The sequence below is a fragment of the Odocoileus virginianus genome, chromosome 31 (assembly GCF_023699985.2).
Source record: "Odocoileus virginianus isolate 20LAN1187 ecotype Illinois chromosome 31, Ovbor_1.2, whole genome shotgun sequence".
In the NCBI taxonomy this organism is placed as follows: domain Eukaryota; kingdom Metazoa; phylum Chordata; class Mammalia; order Artiodactyla; family Cervidae; genus Odocoileus; species Odocoileus virginianus.
In genome coordinates, this window is record NC_069704.1 from 9,747,190 (window position 1) to 9,772,997 (window position 25,808).

Here is a 25,808-nt window from a genome sequence, read left to right on the forward strand (position 1 = left end):
AGACGGGCAGACAGATAAGAGGGGCACTCTTGGCAGCAGGCCCATGAACTGTGGACCCAAGGCTGCTGTGGGGAGGTAGATTGGTGGCTGGGGGAGGGGAGTTTAGCATGACCTTTAGGTGCCGCATAGAAGAAATGGCTTTGACCTAGGTTTTAAGCAGAATCTGTGCTCAGGCAAAGACAGGAAGCTCTTCTGAGACTTCCAAACCTCTTGTGGATCTGTCTTTGGGCTTAGTGCCAAGGCCAGGGCACTAAACATTAATTTCCAGTTGTCAAGCAGTGAGGACTCAAGGGTCATGAGCTGTGGTTTCAGAGCTGCAAGGGCCTCAGAAGTCATGTCAACTGAGAAAGTTGATTTGACCCTCCCAGTGTTAAGTAAATTATTGAATGAACTTCAGAGTGGGGAGGGCCCTGCCCTCCATCTTTGAGCCCAAGAGCCTTACAGGTAAGTTGCAGCTGAGACTGCCTTGGAACCATGTTCCCAGGTGAAACAAAACGGGAGGACCACTGTTCTCAGTGACCTCCTCAGAGGATAGGAAGGGACTTGACCATGGTCTCAGCAATGCAGGGCCCAGAACCCTGTCCCCAGGCCCTTTCAGCTGTGTGTGCTGAGCTGTCCCTGCTTGTAGCTGGGAATGTGGATAGGGGGTGAAGACGACATTCATTTCCCAGCAAACACAACACTAGAGATGAGCAAGCACCTGGGGGATTTGCCCAATTACCAACAAAGAACACGGAAGAAATTTTTCAGTGTTTTAAAGTCTTTAATAATGTACATGTTCTCTAAGGCTGGCCCTCTTATTCCCTTGGCTCTTTCCGGTTTGAAGGCCTCACCCTGGTCTCACTGTGTTAGAGAAGGCATTAGGTGAGGGCTTGCGTCAGCTGCAGTTGGGAAAGAAGGTCGTCCCTGTGACCACAGGTGGGCCCTGGCTGGACCTCCGCCTAGTCAGGCAGTGCTTCTGATGGGTGTGTTGCAGGCAGACTACCTGGAGACAGGATCCCCTGCATCTCCCGAGTGTCTAGGCAAAACCTGGGGGAGGACAGAGCCCCAGAGGCCAGAGTCCTCTGGCCAACAGCAACCTGGCAAGAGTACCAAATCCCTTCCAGGTTGTCCTTGGGGGCTGGGAAAATATTTTCTCTGTGCCATGTCATGAAATGGATGGAGAAGCACTGAATAGAGGGGATGAAAGAGCTTCAGCCATAAGATTTTCTGCCAGAGGACAGGGTCTCCTGGGGGCAGGAGTTCTCCACAAGAGCCTACAACATGCATCTGGTCACCTGTCCCTCCATACATCCACCGATCCATCCATCCATCAGTCCACACGTCCACTCACTGATCACGTTTATCGCATGCTCACTCTGCACCAGGCACCACGCTGGATGCCAGGGATGAAGTGGCAAATAAGACACCCTCAGAGGAACAGACGGACGATGGATTTGGGAGACCAAGCCTCAGGGAGTAGCGGATTCCCCTAGATACCCAGCATTTAATGGTTGTACCCAGATTCCCCCCTAAAACTGCCCATGGGGCACAGGCAGTATTTGGGAAGAAGACACTGGGTAGAAACATGGCCTGAAAGGGTGGTGGGGAGGGACACCTGGCCTCCCTGTGGCTACAGGTCAGTGGACGATGGAAATGGTCTGGTCAGCCACAGCAAAGACTGGGAAGAGGGGCCCAGGGAAAGACGCGTGGTGGATGTGGAGCACGGTGCCCGAGGCGGGCTCATAGAACAGCAGCTCCTGTGCCTGCAAGTCCAGCAGCACCCCCAGCTGAGCTGGGCACCGCAGCAGGGCCAGGGGCTCGTGCTGCCCATCATGTGAGAAACGGAACTCCTGGCCACAGCGGGAAAAGACCCAGGAGAAAGTATTGCAGCCCAGACGAGAGTCACTGCCAGAACCCTTGCGGGGCAGCTGGCCTAAGGCCACGCCCACCTTGTAGGCACAACTGTTCTGGACGTTCACCGTCCAGGCGTGCAGCCCAGCCTGGAAGGACGTGTCGGCCAGGGCATTGGGCCAGTGGTCGAAGCGCTCCGGGCCATCTGCACAGGCCTTGGACTTCTTGGAATTGAAGGTCAGGGTCCTCCGATCATCTGACAGTTGCAAGAAGGGGCTGACCGTCCTCTCATCCATACGCACGTCCTCCGTGCCTGCCAGAAAGAATTCTCTGAGTTGCCCAAGGCCCACCCTCAGCCCTGACCTGGTCCTGCCAGGGAGCGAAGGGCTTCCTCACCACTCACTGGCAGGTAAAGCCATTTACTCTCTCTCAGCCTCAGATTCCTCATCTATAAAAGTGGGGATCAGAATAGGACTTATCACAGGGTGGATGTGAGGACCAAATGAGATGATACCTGTAAATTACCAAGCATTAACAAGTGATAGAAATAAGGCCCAGAGAGGAGAAGCAAGTTGCCCAAGGTCACATACCAAGTTAGTGGCAGGGGCCAAATGAAGACCCAGCATATTATTCCTACATTTAGCATTGGCACTGACTGGGCTTTCCTGGTGGCTCAGATGGTAAAGAATCTGCCTGCAATGTGGGAGACCTGGGTTTGATCCCTGGGTTAGGAAGATTCCCCTGGAGAAGGGAACGGCTACTCTGGTATTCTGGCCTGGAATATTCCATGGACAGAGGAGCCTGGCAAGCTAAAGTCCATGGGGTCGCAAAGAGTCAGGCACAACTGATCAACTTTCATTCATTGAATGTAGTACACTCTAGTTGGGCACACACAGTATCCAGATCAGACTCGTCCTAGTGACATGGTTCCTGAAAGCTTGAAAGCATCAGCTACACAGTTTCCAACAACTAAGTAAATGGGACTGCTGGCAAATCAGGCACCACTGGATTTCAGAATCTAGAGAAGAGAAGCTGTAGCTTGTACTAACATTTTAAGGAGAATGTGCAGGGAGGGAGGGTTAAAATTGAGAAAAACTCAATCCATTAACTTAGCCTTTCTGTGAATTGTGAAAATACTACAACAGGCAGTGTGGAAGTTTCCATTTAGCTTGGGGGAGGCCTGCTTTGAAAACCCTCCCAGTGGGGGAATTCCAAGAGCCAAGAATCCATGTCACATCCACCTCTGTGGCCCGAGCTTGCAGCACAAGGCCAGACCCCCCACTGGCCTGAGTCAATGTTAAGTGAGTGAGACGAATCTAGGAAGCTCAATTCTCACTCCAGATGCTCTCCAGCTGGCCACCAATTGCACGTACCAAGTTGCTTCAGTCGTGTTCCGATTCTTTGTGACCCTGTGGACTGTAGCTCACCAGGCTCCTCTGTCCATGGAATTCTCCAGGCAAGAATACTGGAGTGGGTTGCCATGCCCTCCTCCAGGGGATCTTCCTGACCCAGGGACCAAACCTGCATCTCTTGTGTCTCCTTAAAGAGAAACTAGGTTTCCAAGAAATAATACTGAGCTGTTGCACTGGGGCAGAACATAAGGAGGACGTGAATTCTGGGAACAGGATTTATCCCAGACTCAACCACAGAGCAGGCTGGTCTGGAAACAGAGAGGACCTGGGCTAGCTGCCCCAACCCTGTCCAGAACTTAGGCTCCATTGACAAGCCTGCATCCAGCATCACTGGTTGCTTAAGCTACGATGCCAGACACACCAGTCCCCAGTGTGACCCAGCAGCGAAGCCCACACAGACAGGAGCCTGGCTCCAGCAGCTCCTAACCTGAGAGGGATCCGAGAATGGCTGTTGCCCAGAGTTGGGTCAGTAACGGACTCCGAGTGCACTTCTCATTAAAGTTTAACTTTTCCGACTCCTTGGGATCCAAAATGCCCTCTGCTTCCTCCGTCCTTGTGTGGGGAAAAAAAAAAAAGATAAGAGATTTAGGAAGGTTCTGGAAACGTATCTGGATCAATACAGGAGGGGGACAGAAGTAAAATCCTCTTCCCATGAGGGTGACACCAAGAATGGCCAGGCCCCACACAGGAGCCCCCAAAGAGAAGGGGCTGGAGCCAAAACAGAAGGTAGCATTCCCTCTCTGCCCTGAAGCCTTAATGCCAGCAAAGCACATGGTTTATAGGGAAGAGAATACTTGGTGTCAGTGTGTTCTGTGGGGAAAGCAAGTCGCCAGTGTCTCTCGTGAGTCAGCTGGGAGGAGGACCAGAGCTACAAGGAGGATCTAAGCCTCTTGTGCCACGGTCTTTCTGCTCCACCAGCGTGCATGGGGAAAAATCTCGCTTTCCTTCAAAATCTACTGGTGTGGTCAGAAGGTACAGCCATTCCTCTGATCTTAAAATCAAACACCCCTCAGGAGTCACATAAGAAGAAACGATCGGCTATCACCCCAACCATAAAGTAATCATAGCACTTTGCTCCCAGTAGCCACCTCTTTTCAGCTTGCAGTGGGGACTGGGTTTTGCTGGAAGAGATTTGGGAACACAAGATGCCTAGGAGGGGAGTATTGTCATGTATTTAGCAGCCAGGCTCTAGGTTTGCTGTTTCTATACAGAATCTCAGGATCTTTGCTCTAACCTGGGAGGCAGTTGTTATTTCATTGGACAGGAAGGAACAGAGATTCAGAGAAAGCACTCAGCTAAAAAGGAGAACCTGGATTTAAGTCTTGCTGCCCTGCAGAAACAAAAGAAACCCAGACTGGGATCCAGGCACCATCATCTTTCCCTTGACCTGAAGTGAAATCTGAAGGGCTGTGAGGCAAAGTGAGGATTGACCTTAGGGTCTTGCAGACCTCTGATCTGGCTTCTGAGAAGGAACCTTCCCTCTGCCTGTAATCCTGAAGGTCACTTTGCACTCAGGCAGCAAAGAAGTGAGCACACACACCTCCTCCCCAGATCCCATGGCCCGGTCCACAATCAGAGGGGGAGGCTAGAGAGGAGCACGTCTCCTCATGGGCGCCAGCTGCTTGTGTTTTTGAAGACTGGCACCGACTGTCCTCTTGGGAGGAGCGGGGTGAACAGAGCCCTAGGAAAGCTGGCAGCAGGCTCTGGTTACAAAGACTCTTTGTGGACGGGACAAGAAAGGCTCTGTTGCCATCTTCCCAAAGCACTGAGGCTGGCTCTGGAGAAGCCCCAGCTACCACTTGAGGAGGAAAGAGGAGGAGGTGTCAGAGGTGCTGAATCAGCATCAGAGCAAATCTGAGGCCAGTCATAGACACTAGAGTCTAGAGAATTGGCTGGTCCAGCCACCTCATGCTACGGAAGAGAAAACTCGTGACCCCCAAGGAGCGGGAAAGAAATGGGACTGGCACGCACCAGGGCCCTGGCCAGGACCAGAATACCCAGTCTGTGCAGTGTGACCTTCTGTCATGGTAGACTAGGGCTGAGCTCAGCCACAGATGTGGAAACGTTAGGGGCCGACAAACAGGTTTTGAAAACAGTATAGTCTTCCCTCTGTATCCTAGGGGATTGGACCCAGGAGCCCCAAGGATATTAAAATCCATGGGGCATTCAAATCCTTTACAGTCAGCTCTCTGTATCCGTGGTTCCCCATCTGCAGATTCAAAAACACTCAAACCCTTGGTTGGTTGAATCTTAAGTGGGGAGCCCATGGAAATGGAGGGCCAACTCTACTTTGAGGGTACGCACCCTCAGTCTAAAAGCAGAAAGCACTACAAACAAAACCTGAGCTCTCCTAGTGGGTTTGGCAACCATACCATGCGTTTCGCAACTCTCTAACAATTGTTCGTGTATTGCAGGACTGAACAAATGAATAGTTATATTGCTGTTGCTGGGAGCCATGGTTCTCGCTGTGAAAGAAGAACTACATAAATACAGAATAACGAAATGCATAGGAAAAACCCTGTGGTGTTTGACTGGAATTAGAAGTTGTGATACAAACTCAGGAATAAAAAGGTTGTGCACACACACTCCCCATCTCTGTCTGCTGTCCACTGACAAGGCTTGGAAGCAGACGTTCCTGCAGGGAACACACCTAATGCCTAAATCTTGGTTTTTAAACACTCTTCACCACTAAAAGGAACCAAGACTCCCTGGAGAAACAGCTGATTCCAGGGCTGGGGCAGGAAAAGAAGAAGTTGAGCCTATGATATCTTCTTGTGCCAGAAAACAAGAAAGTGCTCTGAGAATGATGAAGCGTTGTCAAAAAGGACACAGGATCTGGCTTGAAGGGGCTCCTACTGGCCAAATCTGGGACAGTCTGAAGATCAAAATTAATAATAATAGTAATAGATTACAATGCACTGAATAAAACAAGAATCTATGAGCCTGTGTTGATACTAAATAAGTGAATGAATAAACAAAGTCCTAGACACAGCAATCAGACAAGAGAAAAAAATAAAAGTAAAGGACTCCAAATTAGAAAGAAGTAAAACTGTCACTGTTTGCAGATGATGTGATACTACACATAGAAAATCCTAAAGGTGCCACCAGAAAACTACTAGAGCTCATCAATGAATTTAGTAAAGTTGCAGGATACAAAACTGACATACAGAAATCTCTTACATTTCTATACACTTAACAATGAACAGAGAAATTGAGGACATAGTCCCATTTGCCATCACATAAAAAGAATAAAATACTTAAGAGTAAATCTACATAAGGAGGTAAAAGGCCTATACTCAGAAAACTATAAGACACTGATGAGAGAAATTGAAGATGATACAAACAGATGAAAAGATACACCATGTTCTTGGATTGGAAGACTTAATATTGTTAAAATTACCATACTACCCAAAGTAATCTACAAATTCAGTATAATCCCTATCAAAACACCAAAGGCATTTTTCACAGAACTAGACAAATAATTTTCAAATTTGTATGGAAACACAAAAGACCTCAAAGAGCCAAAACAACCTTGAGAAAGAACAAGGCTAGAGGACTCATGCTCCCTGACTTCAGACTATACTACAAAGCTACAGTACTCAAGAGAGTATGGTACTGGCACAGAAACAGACACATGGATCAATGGAACTGAATAGAAAGCTTAGAAATAAACCCGCACAGTTATGGTCAGCTAATCTATGATGAAGGAAGCAAGAAGATACAATGGAGAAAATGCAGGCTCTTCAATAGTGGTGCTGGGAAAACTGGACAGCCACATGTAAAAGAATGAAATTAGAACATTCTCTAACACCATATACTAAAATAAGTTCAAAATGGATTAAAGACCTAAATGGAAGGATGAAAACCAAAAAACACCCAGAGGAAAACATGACAACACTCTTTGACATAAATTGTAGCATTTTTTTTGTCTGTTTGTTTTTTGGCCACATCATGCAGCATGTGGGATATTAGTTTCCCAACAAGGGATGGAACCTGTGAACCCTGTGCTGGAAGCATGGAGTCTTAACCACTGGACTCTGAGAAGTTCCAGGTAGCAATATTTTTTTGGATCTGTCTGCTAAAGCAAAGGAAGAAAAAACAAAAAAACAAATGGGGCTTAATTAAACTTAAAAGCTTTTGCACAGCAAAGGAAACTATCGACAAAATGAAAGGACAACCTAATTGGGAGGAAATATTTGCAGATTATATGAACAGTAACATTCAGAAAACTAAGATCATGACATCTGGTCCCATCACTTTGGGAAATAGGTGGGGAAACAGTGTCAGACTTTATTTTGGGGGGCTCCAAAATCACTGCAGATGGTGACTGCAGCCATGAAATTAAAAGACGCTTACTCCTTGGAAAGAAAGTTATGACCAACCTAAATAGCATATTAAAAAGCAGAGACATTACTTTGCCAACAAAGGTCTGTCTAGTCAAGGCTATGGTTTTTCCAGTGGTCACGTATGGATATGAGTTTTAGACTGTGAAGAAAGCTGAGCACCGAAGAATTGATGCTTTTGAACTGTGGTGTTGAAGAAGACTCTTGAGAGTCCCTTGGACTGCAAGGAGATCCAACCAGTCCATCCTAAAGGATCAGTCTTGGGTGTTCATTGGAAGGACTGATGCTGAAGTTGAAGCTCCAATACTTTGGCCACCTCATGCGAAGTGTTGACTCACTGGAAAAGACCCTGATGCTGGGAGGGATTGGGGGCAGGAGAAGAAGGGGACAACAGAGGATGAGATGGCTGGATGGCATCACCGACTCAATGGACATGAGTTTGAGTAAACTCCGGGAGTTGGTGATGGACAGGGAGGCCTGGTGTGCTGCAATTCATGGGGTCACAAAGAGTCAGACACGACTGAGCGACTGAACTGAACTGAAGGGGTTAATAGCCAAATATATAAACAACTCATACAACTCAACATTGAAAAAACAAAAACTCAATTAAAAAATGGGCAGAAAGGGAATCCCCAGCAGTGCAGTGGTTATTCCACATTTCCACTGCAGGGGACTGGGATTCAATCCCTGGTGGGGGAACTAAGATCCTGCAGGCCACATGGTGCAGCTAAACCCTGTCCCCCCAGAAAATAAACAGAAACAAAAATGGGCAGAAGATCTGAACACACATTTTTCCAAAGAGGACATACGGATAGCCAACAGACACCTGAAAAAATGCTCAACATCACTAATCATCAGGGAAATGCTAGCCAGAACCACAATGACCTATCACCTCCCACCGTCAGAATGGCTATCATCAAAAAGAACACAAATAACAAATGGTGAGGATGTGGAGAAAACAAAATTCTCATATACTGTAGTGGGGATGTAAATTGGTGCAGCCATGGAAAACAATATGGAGGTTTCTCAAAAAAAAAAAAACACACCACCAACTAAAAATATAACTACCATATGACCCAGCAACTGTATTACTGGGTCTATACATACACACACACACCCCCCAAAAAAAAACACTAATTCAAAAAGACACATGCACCCCAATGTTCACAGCAGCATTATTTATAACTGCCAAGATATGTAAGCTTCTCCAGGCCAGAATACTGGAGTGGGTAGCCATTCTCTTCTCCAAGGGATCTTCCCAACCCAAGGATCGAACCCAGGTCTCCCACATTGTGGGCGGATTCTTTTCCAGCTGAGCCACCAGGGAAGCCCAAGAATACTGGAGTGGGGAGCCTGTCCCTTCTCCAGGGGTTCTTCCTGACCCAGGAATCGAACCGGGGCCTCCTGCACTGCATGCAGATTCTTTACCAGCTGAGCTACAAGCGAAGCCCCATATACATACATACACACACACACAAAAAACACTAATTCAAAAAGACACATGCACCCCAATGTTCACAGAGGCATTATATATAACTGCCAAGATATACAAGATACCTAAATGTCCATCGATAGATGAATGGATAAAGATGATGTGGTGTATATATATATACACACACACACACATACATATACATATATATACAATGCAATATTACCCAGCATAAAAAAGAATGAAGTTCTTCCATCTGCAACAATATGAGTGGATTTGGAGGGAATTCTGCCAAGTGAAATAAGTCAGCTAGAGAAAGAAAAATACTTTATACCACTTATATGTGGAATCTAAAAAAATACAACAAACTAATGGCTATAACAAAAGAAAAAACAGAGAAATAGAGAACACAGATGTAGAGAACTAGTGGTTATGAATAGAGAGAGGAAGGAGGGAAGATAGGGGTAGGGGATTAATAAGTACAAACTATTATGTATAAAATAAGCAACAAACCTACATTGTACAATATAGGGATTATAGTCAATATTTTATAATAACTACAAGTGGAGTACAACCTTTAAAAGTTGTGAGCCACTATATTGTACACTTATATACATCAACTATACTTCAATTTAAACAAACTAATACAATGCTGTATATCAATTATACTTCAATTAAAAAAGTCAATATCTCTGATAATGGGACAAAATGATATCAATGCCCCCTGGTATAACAGACTGAGGACATCACGTATGACATACTCTTGCCTGAAATGTATAACTTGAATCTAATCATGAGGTAACATTAGATAAACTCAAATTGAGGGATATTTTATAAAACTGTCCTAGACTCTTAAAAAGTATTTATGGGGGGAAAGGGTGAAGGAAAAATTACAGATTAAGAGGTCAGATGCATTGGGTGTGGGGGGAATGGGATTCCAAAGACTATTAAGAGCATTTTTAGTACAATTGGCAACATTTGAATACAGACTATATATTAGATAATAGTGTTATGTGGACATGGGATTTCCTGAATTTAATAATTATACTGTGGTATGTAAGAGAACCGGAGAAGGCAATGGCACCCCACTTCAGTGCTCTTGCCTGCAAAATCCCATGGATGGAGGAGCCTGGTGGGCTGCAGTCCATGGGGTCGCAAAGAGTCGGACACAACTGAGTGACTTCACTTTCACTTTTCACTTTCATGCATTGGAGAAGGAAATGGCAACCCACTCCAGTGTTCTTGCCTGGAGAATCCCAGGGACGGTGGAGCCTGGTGGGCTGCTATCTATGGGGTCGCACAAAGTCGGACATGACTGAAGCGACTTAGCAGCCCAGTGGCAGCAGCAGCAGCATGTAAGAGAATGTCTGTTTTTGGAGATTCATGATGAAGTAGGCGATAAGATAAAAAGTCATGCTATCTGCAACTTACTCTCAAATAGGTCAGAAAAAACAAGTTTTTACATATATATATATGTGTGTATATATATATATATATATATATATATATATATATATATATACTAGATAGACAGGAAGAAAGAGATAGTAGAAACAGCAAATGTGGCCAATTGATATCAATTAGTATTTCTAAGTTTATTATACTACTTTAGCAACTTTTCTATACGTCTGAAATATTTCAAAACCAAAAATAAAGAATTTTTTAAGAAATCAGATCAGGTTGATATTGAGGACAGACTGTATTAGAGGAAGATGATGAAGAGAAAAGAGAAAAAGATTAGGAGAGGGACTTCCCTGGTGGTCCAGTGGTTAAAATTTCAAGCTCCCAATGCAGAGGCCCAGGTTCGATCCTTGGTCAGGGAACTAGATCCCACATGCCGCAACCAAGAGTTTGCATGCTGCAACTAAGACCCGGCGCAGCCGAGTAAATAAAGAAAAAAAAGGGAGAGAGAGAGAGAGAGAGACTAGGAGAAGTGTGGAAAAGATCATAAGGAGGCAGTAGTCTAAATTTAGGAACAACACACAGTGGAATACTTCACAGACTTTCCAAAAAGTGAGGTAAATCTAAATGTACCATGATAGATAGCCTGATAAGTTATAAAACAAATATGAAAAGATCCCATCTATGTTTTCAAAGCAAATTTTAAGAGGGGGGGAAAAAGTCCCCCACACTCTTTTGTGACTAAACACGGGAAAGCCGACAAGACACACACGTAACTGTTAAAGCTGATCACCACTCAGAAACAGAATTGGGAAGAAGTGACAGAGACATTTTTCATTTTAAATCATTTTCTACTGGTGAAAATTATTTTCTTTCTCCCATGTACATATATTGCTATTGATATCTACATTGCTATCTTTACGAAAATAAAGAAGAATGGACTGTGCTCCCCGAGCACACATGGTCTCTGTGAGCTCTGAAATCTCACACACACAGGGTAAGAATTTAATTTCTTTGCCTAGAAAATTATCACCTCTTGGCCACTTCCTCTGGCTCTTGGGTCTCAGAACCTTTCAAGACTTTTCAGAACTCAGGTAGGGCCTGGTGAAATTCTTTTATTACTGCATAATTAAAATAGAATTTTCCTGGTAATGCAGACTTAGACTTCAGGTTCTTTCACTAGAGAAAGGGGAATGAAGTAGAGTAGACAGCACTGGGTCAGGTGTCAGCTGTGGGTCCAAGCCCTACCTCTGGGGCTTAGGCAAGTCCCTTCCCCTCTTTGGGCCTCAGCATTCTCATCTGTAGATGGAGGTGGGGAAACCCTCCCAGCTGGGTGACTGTACATTTTTTAATAGGATAATGTTTAAGAAAGCCCATGACAAGCCTCAAGCCTGGCTTCAGGGAAGCCGCTCAGCTGCCCACCCTGAGCTTCCTCCCAGGGGCAGTGGGGCCTGACAGCAGGGACTTGGTAGACTTCGGAGAGGTCGAAGGCCATGGTTTCCATGACTGCCCAAGCAAATACCAGGGCCATACTCACCTCTCAAAAATCTCCTGCTCCTTCTGCTGTGAGAAAAGAAAACAGAGTCAGGCTTGGCACCAGAAACCCAGCAGGTCGTTAAGACTTGCCTATAATTAACTCGCATGGAGGGCTCCACATGGAGAGAAATTCTAGAATAAAAACATCCACTCCTTCTTCAAGACCCTGCACAAGTTTTATGGGTCCTTCTTCACAGACCTCTCCCATCATGCACTCAAAATGAATCCCTCTGTGCCCTGAGCCCCGTGGCACCCTAGGTTTCCCTCAGACTACTCTTCTTTCTGGACAATCACCTATTTACCCAACATCTCATGGCCCATCGGTTCAATGGATGGGACTCGTTGAATTTTCTGTTGTGACCCTCCCAGCGTTTGGGACAGAATGTGCTCGGCACAGGAAAGCTATGTGACAAAATGAATGCGCCATCTGAGACAGTCACAGAAACCATGACGGCACAAGAGGGGCAACTTGAACAACAACAATGTTGTTCCACATTCTCATCTCTCTGCTTGGCACATCTACTGAGGTGTCACACTGTCACCCTAAAGCTGCAGGTACCAGCCTATCTATATAAAATACACTGAGAAAGAATATGAACCGACATATTGGATTGTGATATCCAGGGGGTGGAAGTGAGGATGAGCTCTGTATTTGCAGCAGACCTCTTGTCAGTAGAGCGTTCTCTCTGCAAGCTTCTGGACTCTCTCCCTCTCCCCACTTCCTTTTACAAAGCTATGACTCTTGTCTTTGAGGCATCAGCTTTCAAGTCACTTCTTTCAGGAAGGCTTCCCTGACTACCACCCGCCTCAAGCCAGGACTGCAGGGGCCCCAGCTCCCAGTGATGCCCTCTACCGTAGCACATATCCCTCCACGTCTTAATTATCGGTTTATATATTCGCCTCTTCTATAAGGCTGGGAGTTGTTGACAGCCGTATCCTGTACCTTCACCGTTAGGCCTTTCCTGATGGCCCAGATGGTAAAGAGTCCACCTGCAACGCAGGAGACCCGGGTTTGATCCCTGGGTTGGGAAGATCCCCCGAAGAAGGAAATGGCAACCCACTCCTGTATTCTTGCCTGGAGAATTCCATGGACAAAGGAGCCTGGCGGGCTACAGTCCATAAGGTCATATAGAGTCAGATGCTAGCTGAGCAACTAACAACACACATAGATAACACAGTGGTTAGCATACATTAGGCACTCAGTAAATATTTGCTCACTACTGAAAGAACAGTTACCAGCTGCAAAAAAAAAAAAAAAAAATCCCGGTATAGTTATATTGCCCTGTCTCGTCCTGGTTCTAAATTATCATTTTTCACCTACCTCCTACCAATAAAACCGTGTCATTTTCAGACTTTGGGGGAATCTGGCCAACTTGTGGTGTCCTCACCCCTGCCTGACTTACAATCAGCTGGAGGTCATCCAGATGAGTGAGCATGTCCACCAGGCTGCCGCGGATGGTGTCCAGCTTCTGCAGCGCCTCGGCCCAGTGCACTCGCTGCGTCAGGATACTCTGGTGGGCCCGCTCCTCTTCGCCATGCACCTGTTCCAGCAATCTCTGCTCCTCGCTCTCGCACAAACTCCTCACCAGACCCAGCCGCTGGATGACCAGTTCCCGAGCTGCGCTGGCCGTGCTCTGACCCGGAATTAAACAAGGAGTTGGGTCCTGGCATAGCCCCAAGCAAGATTAGGAGGGTTGGGGCTCAGCTGGAAGAAGTGCCAAGATTGATTAGCCATGTCTGACATGGGTGCAGTAAGGGCAGTAATAGTGCTTAAAACACCCGAGCCCTAAGATTTCCCAAATGTGGTTCAGGGAAAAGAATGCTGAGATCCAGACATCCAGGCCACATCTCATGGAGCTAAGATGACAGAATGAAAGTGCTGGGGAGGACTCAAAGATCCAGCTGGAATTACTTGCTTACTTCACAGTTAGGAGCCCCAAGTTCGAGAGACCAGGTCAGAAAATCATAGAAATGCAGAGCAGAAAGGCGTAAAAAGTCTACCCCATCAACAGAATGCACACAAACAGTAGTCCAGTTCCTATTTGGACCATGGTGGTGGTTTAATCGCCAAGTCATGTCCAACTCTTGCAAACCCATGGATTGCTAGGCTCCTTTGTCCATGGGATTCTCCAGGCAAGAATACTGGAGTGGGTTGCCATTTCCTTTTCCAAGGGATTTTTCTGACCCAGGAATCAAACCCAGGTCTCCTGCGTTGCAGGCAGATTCTTTATCAACTGAGCTATGAGGGAAGCATCAATTTGGACCATGTCTGAGGACAAAAAGCTCATTACTTCCCAAATCTGTCCATTCCAATTGCTTCCATGGTAGAATTCTTAATCTGCCACACAAGAGAGCTGGAATAAATTCTAAGTCAATGAATTTAGCATGTGTCCCCTAGCAACTAGCACAGTGTCTGGCAAGGAGCAGGTGCTTAAATATTTACTGAACGATTGACAGGAAAAGTTCTTTCCAACTTAAGTCAAAAATCTCTTGGTGGTGCTCACATGCCAAGTCAGTGGCAAAGCAGTGGCTAGAACCCAGTTCTCCCGACTCTCAGTCCAACACTCTCCCCCTCCATCAGTGCCATCTGTAACCCATCCTCCCCAGTGGCGTGGTTGTCAGGAGCTCCTGCCCTCTTGCCAGACAACTGAGGGTGAAACTATTTCCCTCATGCCAGAAGGTCAGGGCTAGTCAGCGGCTCTCCTTGTTCCCTGCCCCTAAAGACCTGCCGTGTACGGTGCAGGGGACAGTTAGGCCTGCTTTTCAGAGGAGATGGAGACCCACAATGTGCCCAAAGCAGAAGAGAGAGGGACTGAGTGTGGCTCAGTGAACCCAGCGGTTCAGGTTCCAACTCCTGTGTTCTTTGGAGGCAACATAACACAGTGGTTAGGAAATTAGGCTGTAAGACAGCACCTGGGTTTAAATATTAGCTGCTCTGTTTACTAACTGTGGAAGGTTGTTACTTACTTTCCCTGGGCCTCAGTTTTCTAATCTGTCAAATGAAGATACTAATAGTACCAACCTCATAAGGCTACTGTGAGGGTCAAGTGAGCCAATATACATAAAGTAAGAAGAACAAAGCCTGGCACATACATATTTGGTATCATTAGCTCTTCCTCCTCTCTCTAGACCACCTCAATGCCGTTCCCACGGGTGGGTCCCTGCAGTCCCGTTTGTACTGTGTGAACAGGATCAAGAACAGACCCAAGATGCATTAGATACTCCCTGACAAGAAGGCTGCAGTCAATTTCAACATATTTCTTGAGTCATTCCCAGAAAAAAATAGCAGAGAAAAAAAAAAGTCTGCTTTCCAAAGATATGCCTGAAGAAACTAAAATCCCTCCTAGACCAAAACATGGGCTTCCCTGGTGGCTCAGATGGTAAAGAACCGGCAATGCGGGAGGCCTGGGTTTGATCCCTGGCTTGGGACGATCCCCTGGAGGAGGGCACGGCATCCCACTCCAGTATTCTTGCTTGGAGAATCCCATGGACAGAGGAGCCTGGTGGGCTATAGTCCATGGGGTTGCAAAGAGTCAGACATGACTGAGTGATTAACACACACACACACAGACCAAAACACAGAAATGCTGGAAAAATAGCCCAAAGCATCCTTTTAAAGTGAAGCTACTTCTGGCAGCTTAGAAAAGGAAATCCCTTGGAGTCCAAAAGTAGAAAGGAAACTGAAGACCAGTGTAATCAAGAGCTGAGGACTCAACCAGCTGCTCTGAATGGGGCTTGTGATTTACTTTAGAATTATACACTCATCTAAACCATCACACAAAAACGAAAGTACAATAAAGACCTGTCTGATTTAAAAATAAAAGGGGGGGAAACTTTCTATGAATGAGGGAATTATTAAAAGATGTGCTTTAACTAAAATGAAACTTGCACACAGCAGCTAGAGAAAGCCTGTGTGCAGCAACGAAGCCCCAGCATAGTAAAAAATATATATATTCTTAATTAATTAAAAAATTCTCAAGGGGACCAAAAAGAGACCATAAATAGAATATACAACTTTCAAGCTAGCACAGGGAAAAAGAAGGGAGGATGGGGTTGATTAAATCAAAAGAAGGGAGGAAAGGAAGGAAAAACTGCATAGAAAAAGTGGACTCAGCAGGGGAAGAATAAGTTAGGAGGCTGGCACTGACACAGACACGCTACTATACACACAATAGAGAACTCTGAGGACCCACTGTACAGCCCAGAGAACGCCACTCAGCACTCTGCCACGACCTGTGTGGGAACGGAATCTAAAAAAGAGTGGCTATATGTATATGTATATGGTTCACTTGGCTGTATAGCAGAAGCACAACATTGTAAATCAACTATACTCCCGTAAAAATTAATTTAAAAAAATTGCAAAAGTGGACTACATAGAAAACAGGCTTCCCAGGTGGCACTTGCGGTAAAGACTCCACCTGCCAATGCAGGAGACGCAAAAGATGTGGGTTCGATTCCTGAGTCAGGAAGATCCCCAGAATAGGAAATGGAAACCAACTCCAGTATTCTTGCCTGGGGAATTCCATGGACAGAGGAACCTGGCAGGCTACAGTCCATCAGGTCACAAACAGTCAGACATGACTAAGCAGACACAGAAAACATAAAATGACAGCCATAAACCTAAGTATATCTGTAATCTCAATAGCAATAAATTGATTAAGCTCACTAGTTAAAAGGCAGGGGTTATCAGATTAGACTTTTTTTATAAATATTTTTTAACCTTTTAAAAAATTTTTATTTATTTATTTATGACTGTGCTGGATCTTTGTTGCCGCATGGGTTTTTCTCTAATTGCTGAAAGCGGGGCTATTCTTTACTGTGGAACGCAGGCTTCTCATGGCGGGGTTTTTTTTTTATCGCAGAGCATGGGCTCTGGCGGCGCGGGCTTCAGTAACTGTGGCCCATGGGCTCAATAGTTGCAGTTCCCAGGCTCTAGAGCACAGGCTCAATAGGTGTAGCACAGGCGATTAATTGCCCCATGGAGTGTGGGATCTCCCCAGATCAAGGATAAACCTGTGTCTCCTGCCTGACAGGCAGAATTCTTTACCACTGAGCCACCAGGGAAGCCCTGGACTTTTTTAAAAGGAAACAAAATCCAGTTTCTAAACCACACCTGGAACAACATAAGAAGTTGAAAGTAAAAGAAAAGAAACTGCTATATCCAGAAAGCGCTTGTTGGTCTAGTAATAAGTAAAAGACAAAATAATCTTGAAGGTAAAAAGGATTCTGTTCATAAAATGTCACTGAAAAGTGACAAAAGGGATGTTTTACCAGGAATATATAACAAATTTAAATATATACACTTAATAAATAGCACCGAGAATATAAAAAGAACTGACAAAGTTATAAGGAAAAATAGGCAAATTCACAGCATAGTGTGAAAATGTAAATGCCTTTGCCAGTAATAAAAAAAATCTGGCAATAGTAAATATAGAGAAGATTTGAACTTATTAATAAGCTTAATAACGGACTTCCCTGGAGGTCTGGTGGTTAAGGCTCTGAGATGCCAATGCAGGGGGCACAAATTTGATCCCTAGTCTTGGAACGAAGATCCTGCCTGCCGCAGGGTGCGGTCAAAAAACAAACAAAAGATACTGATACTAATGGAAAAGGTAAAAACATATATTTGAAAAATTTAAAGTATAAAAACTAATAATAAAGATGGTAACGATAACCCTATATGCAAAACAGAAAAAGAGACACAGATGTATAGAACAGACTTGTGGACTCTGTGGGAGAAGGCGAGGGTGGGATGTTTCAAGAGAACAGCATTGAAACATGTATATTACCTAGGGTGAAACAGATCACCAGCCCAGGTTGGATGCATGAGACAAGTGCTCGGGCCTGGTGCACTGGGAAGACCCAGAGGGATGGGATGGAGAGGGAGGCGGGAGGGGGGATAGGGATGGAGAACACATGTAAATCTATGGCTGATTCATGTCAATGTATGACAAAAACCACTGCAATGTTGTAAAGTAATTAGCCTCCAACTAATAAAAATAAATGGAAAAAAAATTAATAAAATAATTTAAAATCTAATAACTCATAGCACAAGAAAAAAGTCATAGTGGAGATTTTAAAATACTTATAACTGAATGAAACTGAAAATACTACATCAAAACTGTGGGGTATCCCTCTATCAATACTAGAAGGAAATATATAGCTTAAATGCTCACTTTGAAAATGAAAAAAGACTAAAATCAATAGGCTGTGTTCAACTCAGGAAGTTAACAAACTATAGAGTAAATCCCAAAAAAAAATCAGAAGGAAAAAACCATAAAGAGGAAATAATAATGGAAAATAGATGCAATCAGAAGGGAAAAGAGAAGCAATCAGAAGCTCTCAGAAGAGAACTTCAACAGGCTCTGCCCATCACCTACCCATCTACCTTCACCTGTGCCCATACACTCTGTCTGCCCTATTTCTGTGGATAAACTGCCTGTGCTCTTACCTATGGCCAATACTTCCACTTATTTACTAGCTCCTACCCCCTCTGCTAAACCACATTGTCCCCTTTTCCTGCATCATTAATTTTCCCCTCTCTACTGGGCAATTCCCATCAGGAGACACACACAGAGTCATTTCCCGCATCTTAAAAACCAAGCAGCAAACATTTGCTTGTTTGTTGATGGCATACCCATGTCTTGATGGATATCCCCCTCCACTATCATCCCATTTCTCAGCTTCCTTCTACAGCAAAATTCCTCAAGAGTCATCTGTGCCAACTATCTCAAATTGCTCTTTTTCTACTCTCTCTGAAATTCACTCTGATCACACTTTTACCACAATACTCTACCAAACTCCTGTCAGGATCTCCAATGAGGAGCATGTTATTAAAGAGTCCATTCTCATGTCTCCCCTGACTTGATCTCTCTGCAAAATCTGAACCCACCTCCTTGAAACCTATTGTGGGACACAACACTCTTATTAACAGTTTTATTCCTATTTCACCAATAGCTTCCTTCTTGGTCTACTTTGCTTGTTCCCATCTTCTCAATGGTTAGATGTCAAAGTGCCCTAGGGCTCAGTCCTTGGACCCCTACTCTTTTCTATCTGTATTTTACTCACTTAGTGGTCTCATCATTTCTCATGACTTTCACTTTATACCCTCACTTATAAAAAATAAGAGAGACAGCACTAAGTCATACCTGACTCTTGAGACCCCATGGACTGTAGCCTGCCAGGCTCCTCTGTCAATGGGGTTCTCCAGGCAAGAATACTAGAGTGGGTTGCCATTTCCTTCTCCAGGGGATCTTCCCAACCCAGGAATCAAACCCAGGTCTCCAGCATTGCAGGCAGATTCTCTGCTGACTGAGCTACATAGGAAGCCCCACCCTTACTTACACACCGATACATTTATGTCTCCAGCCCAGTTCTCCCCTAACTTGTGAACCCAGCCATCTACTCAACATCTTAACTTGAATGTCTAATAGTCATCTCCAACTGGACATGTAAAAAACTGAACTCTAGTCTCCTCCCTCACCAGTCATCACTACAGGCAACGTTTCCCCACCTTGGTAAGTGGCTGCCCCATCCCTCCAGTTGCTCACATCAAAATAAAATAAGAGTTAACCTGATCCCCCCTCCCTTTCTCTCACAAAGCCTACATCCAATCCATCTGCAAATCCTGCTCTTTCTTCCCTCAGAGAGTATGTATTAATATATGCCGCTTCTCACCATTCCTGCCACACTCACTCAGGTCCAAACCCCTCTCGGCTCTCACCTGGATTACTCCAACACTTCCTCATCAGTCTCCCTGTTTTTACCTCTGCTGCCTATGGTCACTTCTCAACGCAGCAGCCACTCCTTTTAAACCTTAAGTCATATCATCTTACTTCTGATAACTTCCTGCCTTCCCCAAATGAAAAGCAAAGTCTCTGTGTGGCCCATGAGGATTCTACCTAGCTCCATGCATAGCTCTGACTTCATCTCCTTGTCTTCTTACTTGTTTACTCCGCTCCAGCATGTCAGGTACGCTCCCATCTCCTGGCTTTTGCACTTGCCTTTCTCTTTTTGGAACACTCTTCCCCAGTCCATTCCCTCACCTCTTGGAAATTTTGTACAAATTTCAATCTTCTTAACGAGGCGATTCCTGATCACAAGCATGTGTAACTACAACCCCATCCTCAACATGACCCACGCCCTTCCTGTGTTCTGTCTTTCCAAAGAGGTTATCACCTTTTGACATAGCATATATTTTATTTGTTATTAGCCCTCTCCACTGGTGGCTCAGCTGGTAAAGAACCTGCCTTCCAGTGCAGGAGTTCAATCCCTGGGTCGGGAAGATCCTATGGAGTAGGAAGTGGCAACCCATTCCAGTATTCTTACCTAGAAAATTCCATGGACAGAGGAGCCTAGCAGGCTACAGTCCACGGGGTCACAAAGAGTCAGACACGACTAAATGCACACACACACATCCCATCCCCTCACTAGAATGTAGGCTTCATGAAAACAAGAATTTGCCTATGTTTTGTTCACTGTGGAACCTCTAGCACATAGACCAATTAGGCTTGGTGTGTGGCAGGTGCTTACAGAGGTTTGTTAAGTAATCAAATAAATAGCAAAAATGTTAAGTATTCCCCTCAAAATCAGCACCTGCTATGAAAGCTTCTATTTGACATGGCGCTGAGGTCCTAGCCAGTGCAGTTAAGACAGGAAAAGGATGAAGAAAAAGAGAGAGAAATCATCATGCAAAGAGAAGCAGAGACGGACAGAGAAGAGCTGCCTGGACTTCTAGCAGCTTGTTTGTGACTGCTTCTCGTTCCCTTTAGTTTCTGAAAGATTTATGTCTCTAAAATCCAAGAAATTCTGTTTTGCTTATGCTATTAGTAGTTCAACTGGATTCTATTCCTTGTAATCAAAATCATTTATTTTTTGACTAAAATAGTGCCAAGCCTATTCCATGTGCTTCTGGGGAAGGAGGGAAGGGACGTGCAGGAAGAAACTCACAGCCGCTGCCCTTGATGGGCATACTTGAGACTAAGAGGGAGCAGCCGCAATGAGTCAACTGAATACAGGATCAGCAGTGAGGTGCTGTGGGCTTACCAGGCGGCACTAGAGGTCAAGAACTTGCCTGCCAATGCGGGACATGCAAGAAACACAGGTGCGATCCCTGGGTCAGAAAGATCCCTTGGAGGAGGGCATGGCAACCCACTCCAGTATTCTTGCCTGGAGAATCTTATGGATAAAGGAACCATGGTGGGCTACAACCCATAGAGTTGGACACGACTTAGCACGCACGCACTAGTGAGGTGCTGCAGAGGGATCACCTTCTGGTAGTCAGACGATTCAGCTCATAGAACTGACTCTGTGAGTCAATTAACCTCTAGAGGATTCATGTCTCCATCTGTAAACAGGGATATTACTACCACCTACTGCCTAAGACTGTCATAAAGAATGTGCAATGTAAAAGCCATTGGTTATTTTATAATATTGGGGCTGAGCCCAAAAGAATTAAAATGATAGAAGAATCATCTGATCTTTTACCTGAAGAAAGTTATTTTTTAATCAGTCTTTGCATCAAATGCATGCTAGGAAAAACCCACTCTGCCCAGATGTAAAACCAAGAAAGAGGAAACCATCCTTCCTGAGCATTCAGCTTTGTCAGTAGCACAATGGGTGTGTGAGGTTGGGAAGGGACTCTAGGCTGGTCCAAGCCCCTAAGACTGAGAGCTTACGCTAGGAGGGGGCCAGAGGAGAGGGGGAAGGGAAAGAATTACCTACCACTGCTCTCTGGTTCTTCCCTGGCAGGACGTCAGCCACATATTTGGTGATGGTAGCACTCTGTAACTGCAGCCTCTCACACTGGTCCACAATCTTGTTCTGCAACACAAACGACATCCATGGTATCTGGATCCACAGTTGGTCCATTCACTCCGTTCCAGTGATTTTTTTCCCCCTTTTACCCCACCTCGGCCACCTACTCCCATGGTCATATCTCAGAACTCATCATTATTGAAAACTATGCCACTTCCAAAATCTTCAAGGATCCCACATCCTACCCACCACTTTCCATCCTAGCTCACATACCCTTGAATCTCCATTCCAATAATCCTTCAGCTTAGATGGAGTCACCAGTACATTAGTCTTAGCACTTTTCACTGTCCATCATCCCTTTTTGTGGCCTTGCTTCCCTCTTGATCCTCAAATTCCATGGTCCATCATAATCACTTTCTTACATGCACTCTTCCTTCATATCCAGCCCCCTAACTGTCCACACCTGCAACTGAGCACAAAAACATGGCTTCCTAAGCTGCTCTTCCCCAAGGAATCCCCATTCATTAAACAGTACTTCCAATCATCAATCTCACTACCCAGACCAAAACTCCAGGAGTTATGCTCCAACCCCACATCTAATCCATCAGTGAATCGTACCAGGCTCTTCTTCAAAGTCTCTCTCTCTCTCCTCTGGCCACTTATCATCACCTCTACTTCCGCTGTTCCACCCAGATCACCATGATCTCCCATAGGAACTGCTGACAGAGTCTCCTAACAGGGCCTTTATTCTTGACCACCTCCCCAGCATCCTCGTTAGCCATTGCCACCTTTAGTAAGGGAATCAGATCAAGTCACATTCCAGCTCAAAACCTTCTCATGGCTTTCCAACACACCCACAGTGAGGCTGTAACCAACAAGGCCCTACCTGATGGGACTCTGCCTTTCTGTCCAATGTGCTCCTACTACTCCGGCCTTCTTGAAAGTGAAAGTGAAGTCGCTCAGTCGTGTCCGACTCTTTGCAGCCCCACAGACTGACTATAGCCTACCAGGCTCCTCCGTCCATGGGATTTTCAAGGCAAGAATACTGGAGTGGGTTGCCATTTCCTTCTCCAGGAGATCTTCCCAACCCAGGGACTGAACCCGGGTCTCCCGCGTTGTAGGCAGACGCTTTACTGTCTGAGCCTTCTTAGTGTTCCATAAATACACTAAACCCGTCCTGACCTCAGCACCTTGGCACCTGTTGCTCCTTCTGTCTCCCATTTATGTCTTGTTCCTTGACTCCATGTCACCTCTTCAGAAGCCTTCCCTGACCATCCCACACCTCGTATCATTACTTTTTTTTCTCCCTTGCATGTATCACTCCCTGACTGTATATCATGAGTCTGTTTACCTCTTTGGTACCTGTCGCCCCCCCATAGGAACATAAGCATCGTGACTTTAACTTATTCTCTATGTCCTACTACCTAGAAGAGAGTTTCTATACATAGAAGACCCTGAATAAATATTCAGTATTTGTTGGATGAATGAACACCTACTTCCTTGGCCACAAGAGTTTCAGCAGTTCACAGCTCCCGAAACCCTGAGCATCGGCCCTGAGAGCAGGGGAGGGTTTTTAGAAATGAAGACGCCGTAGGCCCACAGAGAAGTGACTTGCCCATGGAGATGGCCAGGTCCCAGCTTTGTCACTCCACTTCTCCAGGTAACACCTGGAGCCCTTCCAAGCAGCAGCTCCGCCACCATTTCCCCTAAGAGCTTTGCCCCAGTTCCATCTGCCAAGGGCGGCGACTCAGCGGTCTCTTCCAGGCAGTTCTTGTAAATCCTTCCCTCCACAATCAGGACTCAATCTTAACACTTCACTGGCCCAAACACCAAGTTAAAGAAATGAGTTGACTGAAAGAAAGCTGTGGCCATCACACACTACAGGACGGAGGGAAGTGAGACTAGCTTCTGAAAAGCTACAGGGCAGGTATCCAGAAGGTAACAGAGAGCTGGTGTTGTTTTTGCCCAGTTTAGTAACAATCCTGCCCTGTGGCAAAATTTCTTTGATTGGTCAGTGGGACAGGGAAGTCTGCAACCCACAGTTTACTCAAAATTGGAGGCGGGGGGCTTCCTCTGTGGCTCAGTGGTGAAGAGTCCGCCTGCCCGTGCAGGAGACTCCGGTTTGATCCCTGGTCCGAGAGGATCCGGCATGCCTCGGAGCAGCTAAGCCCGCGTGCCACAGCCATTGAACCTGTGCTCTGGAGCCCCGGAGCCACAACTACTGAGCCCGCGTGCCCTGAAGCCTGTGCTTTGTAACAGAGGAGACCACGGCCGCGAGAGGCCCGCGCACCGCAACTAGAGAATGGCCCCCGCTTGCCACCAATAGAGAAAAGCCTGGGCAGCATCAAAGACCCAGCACAGCTAAAAATGTTTTGTCTTTTTTTTTAATTGGAAGGAGAGAAATAAATAAATAAATTGGAAGGAGAGAAGGCAAGACACATCCCCTCCAGGCAGATAAGATGAATATGCTAAGGGCTTTAGGAGGGCTCAGGGAAAGCCCCCTGCCCCAGGCAGAGTCCATTCCAAAGCAAATAGCAGGCTTGCTCCCCTGGTCCAGGCTTCAACCCCTTCTACCACTCAGATTCAGCCCTGATGGCAACTTTTTAAAAAAGGTCTTATTACGTCCTCACTGCCATTAGCAACATTTCCTCCCTCCAACCACTGACGCAAAGAGGTGGCTTTTCTCTGGCCTAGTCAATGACTCCTCTGGGCCAGCCCCTGAACATTCGGAACCTTGAGAAAGCTACTGCCCTGTTCTGGGCTTCAGCTAGCTCCCTCATCTACTAAAGGTAGGTAGGACCACACCTTCAAAGGTCTGGATGGGATGAGATGATGGATATTTAAGTGCTTTGAAACTTGCAAAGTTTCTATCCATCGTGCCAGTTTATTATACCACATTATCCAAGCTTATTTTCATCATCACCAACTTGGTGGTCCTACTTGGTACCCACCAGGAGCTTCTCAAGTGCTGTTGGGTAACTGAATCCCTCTCCCCAGCACCGTGTCAGTGGGTTTATTACAGTCCAGTCTGAGCCCTCAGGCGTCACAGCTGCGCAGACCTCCAGGGAGAGGTTGGGAGAATCAAGCAGGTTAATCAAATTGCAAAGAAACCCCCAGGGACCAAAGGTGGGGTGGAAGGAGATCGGAAGCCCCATGGTGACTTGACTCTCCAATCTCAGCAGCTCAGGAGAGGCTGGTGGCAGGAAGCCAAGGTGGAAGCGGAGGTGAGGAGAAAGAGAGCCTAAGTGAAGGGTTCCAGTAGGAACCTCCTGACATCCTCCCCGCCCCCTCCGTTTACCTAAGTGACACCGGCGTCAAGTACAGTCCAGGCCAATCCTGAAAGGGAAGAGAAGTCGCCTCACCAGGAAGGCTGCAGGGCGGATGAGGGGAGGAGCTTTGCGTCGAGGGGCTAGGAAACGAGGAGAGACCGAGTTTTACCAAGTTTCCAAAGGGGCGGTAGCCGGGGCACGCCTTGTCCCGGGCACCTAGAGCAGCGGGGCCCTTCACTGTCCAGAGCCAGCCCCACCGAGCAACACCTTTAATAAATGCCTCCAAACTACAAATGAGGACACTGAGGCTCAGAGATTACGAGACTCACAGGGAGGACCTGGCGGAGGTGGGACTCGAACTCGGGTCAGCTGGACTCCCGAAGCCACACCCTCTACCGCCTCGCTCTACAGCCGGTGCCTGTCGCGGAGCCAGGCTCCCCGGCCCGCTGCCGGGCCCCTGCCGGGTCTCTCTGAGCGCCTCCCCCACGCGGCGCCCCCTTCTTCCGGAGCCCGCCGTCTGCCGGCGCCCACGCCCGCTCACCCGCAGCTCTTCCGCGCGCTTCTCGGCCCGGCGGATGCGGTGCCCCCGGCAGCGGCCGCCCAGCTCCGTGCAGGCGGCGCACACGAGCCGTCGCTCGGAACAGCAGAACCAGTTGAGAGCCTGGCCGTGTTCGGGGCAGAGCGGCCCCGGCTCGGACCCCGGCTCGGGCCCCGGCCCCTGCCCAGCGCCCTCCGCGGACATGGCCGAGCGCCCGGCGCCGAGCGCTCCACCTGTCGCAGGTGGCGGCTGGGCGGGGCCTCCCTGGCTCCGCCCCCGGGGCCCCGC

The 25,808-nt window shown here is 46.6% G+C and overlaps 1 protein-coding gene across 5 annotated transcripts; it reads right to left on the reverse strand.

The window, feature by feature from the left end:
* Positions 1-742: 742 nt before the first annotated feature.
* Positions 743-25,808, reverse strand: BSPRY (B-box and SPRY domain containing). 5 transcript variants are annotated; one of them, XM_020906639.2, is made up of 6 exons: positions 25,524-25,791; positions 21,681-21,779; positions 13,361-13,591; positions 11,959-11,981; positions 3,673-3,797; positions 743-2,146 (listed from the first exon to the last, which is right to left on the reverse strand). In XM_020906639.2, exons 1-6 carry the CDS (start codon positions 25,722-25,724, stop codon positions 1,620-1,622), a joined length of 1,206 nt encoding a protein of 401 aa, XP_020762298.2. In that variant the 5' UTR covers positions 25,725-25,791; the 3' UTR covers positions 743-1,619. The 5 variants fall into 5 exon arrangements, with proteins under 5 accessions (XP_020762298.2, XP_020762297.2, XP_070315363.1 ...); XM_020906638.2 differs by having other exon boundaries at positions 11,959-11,984; positions 25,524-25,789; XM_070459262.1 differs by lacking the exon at positions 13,361-13,591 and having other exon boundaries at positions 11,959-11,984; positions 25,524-25,793.

Excerpts from the sequence above, each read along its gene's own strand:
- BSPRY (XM_020906638.2), bottom strand. The coding sequence starts at position 25,724 with ATGTCCGCGGAGGGCGCTGGGCAGGGGCCGGGGCCCGAGCCGGGGTCC. Across the intron at positions 13,592-21,680 it reads GGAAGAACCAGAGAGCAGTG|AGCACGGCCAGCGCAGCTCG; the intron begins GTAGGTAATTCT and ends ATTCCGGGTCAG. Across the intron at positions 3,798-11,958 it reads GAGCAGGAGATTTTTGAGAG|GACGGAGGAAGCAGAGGGCA; the intron begins GTGAGTATGGCC and ends TCCCCACACAAG.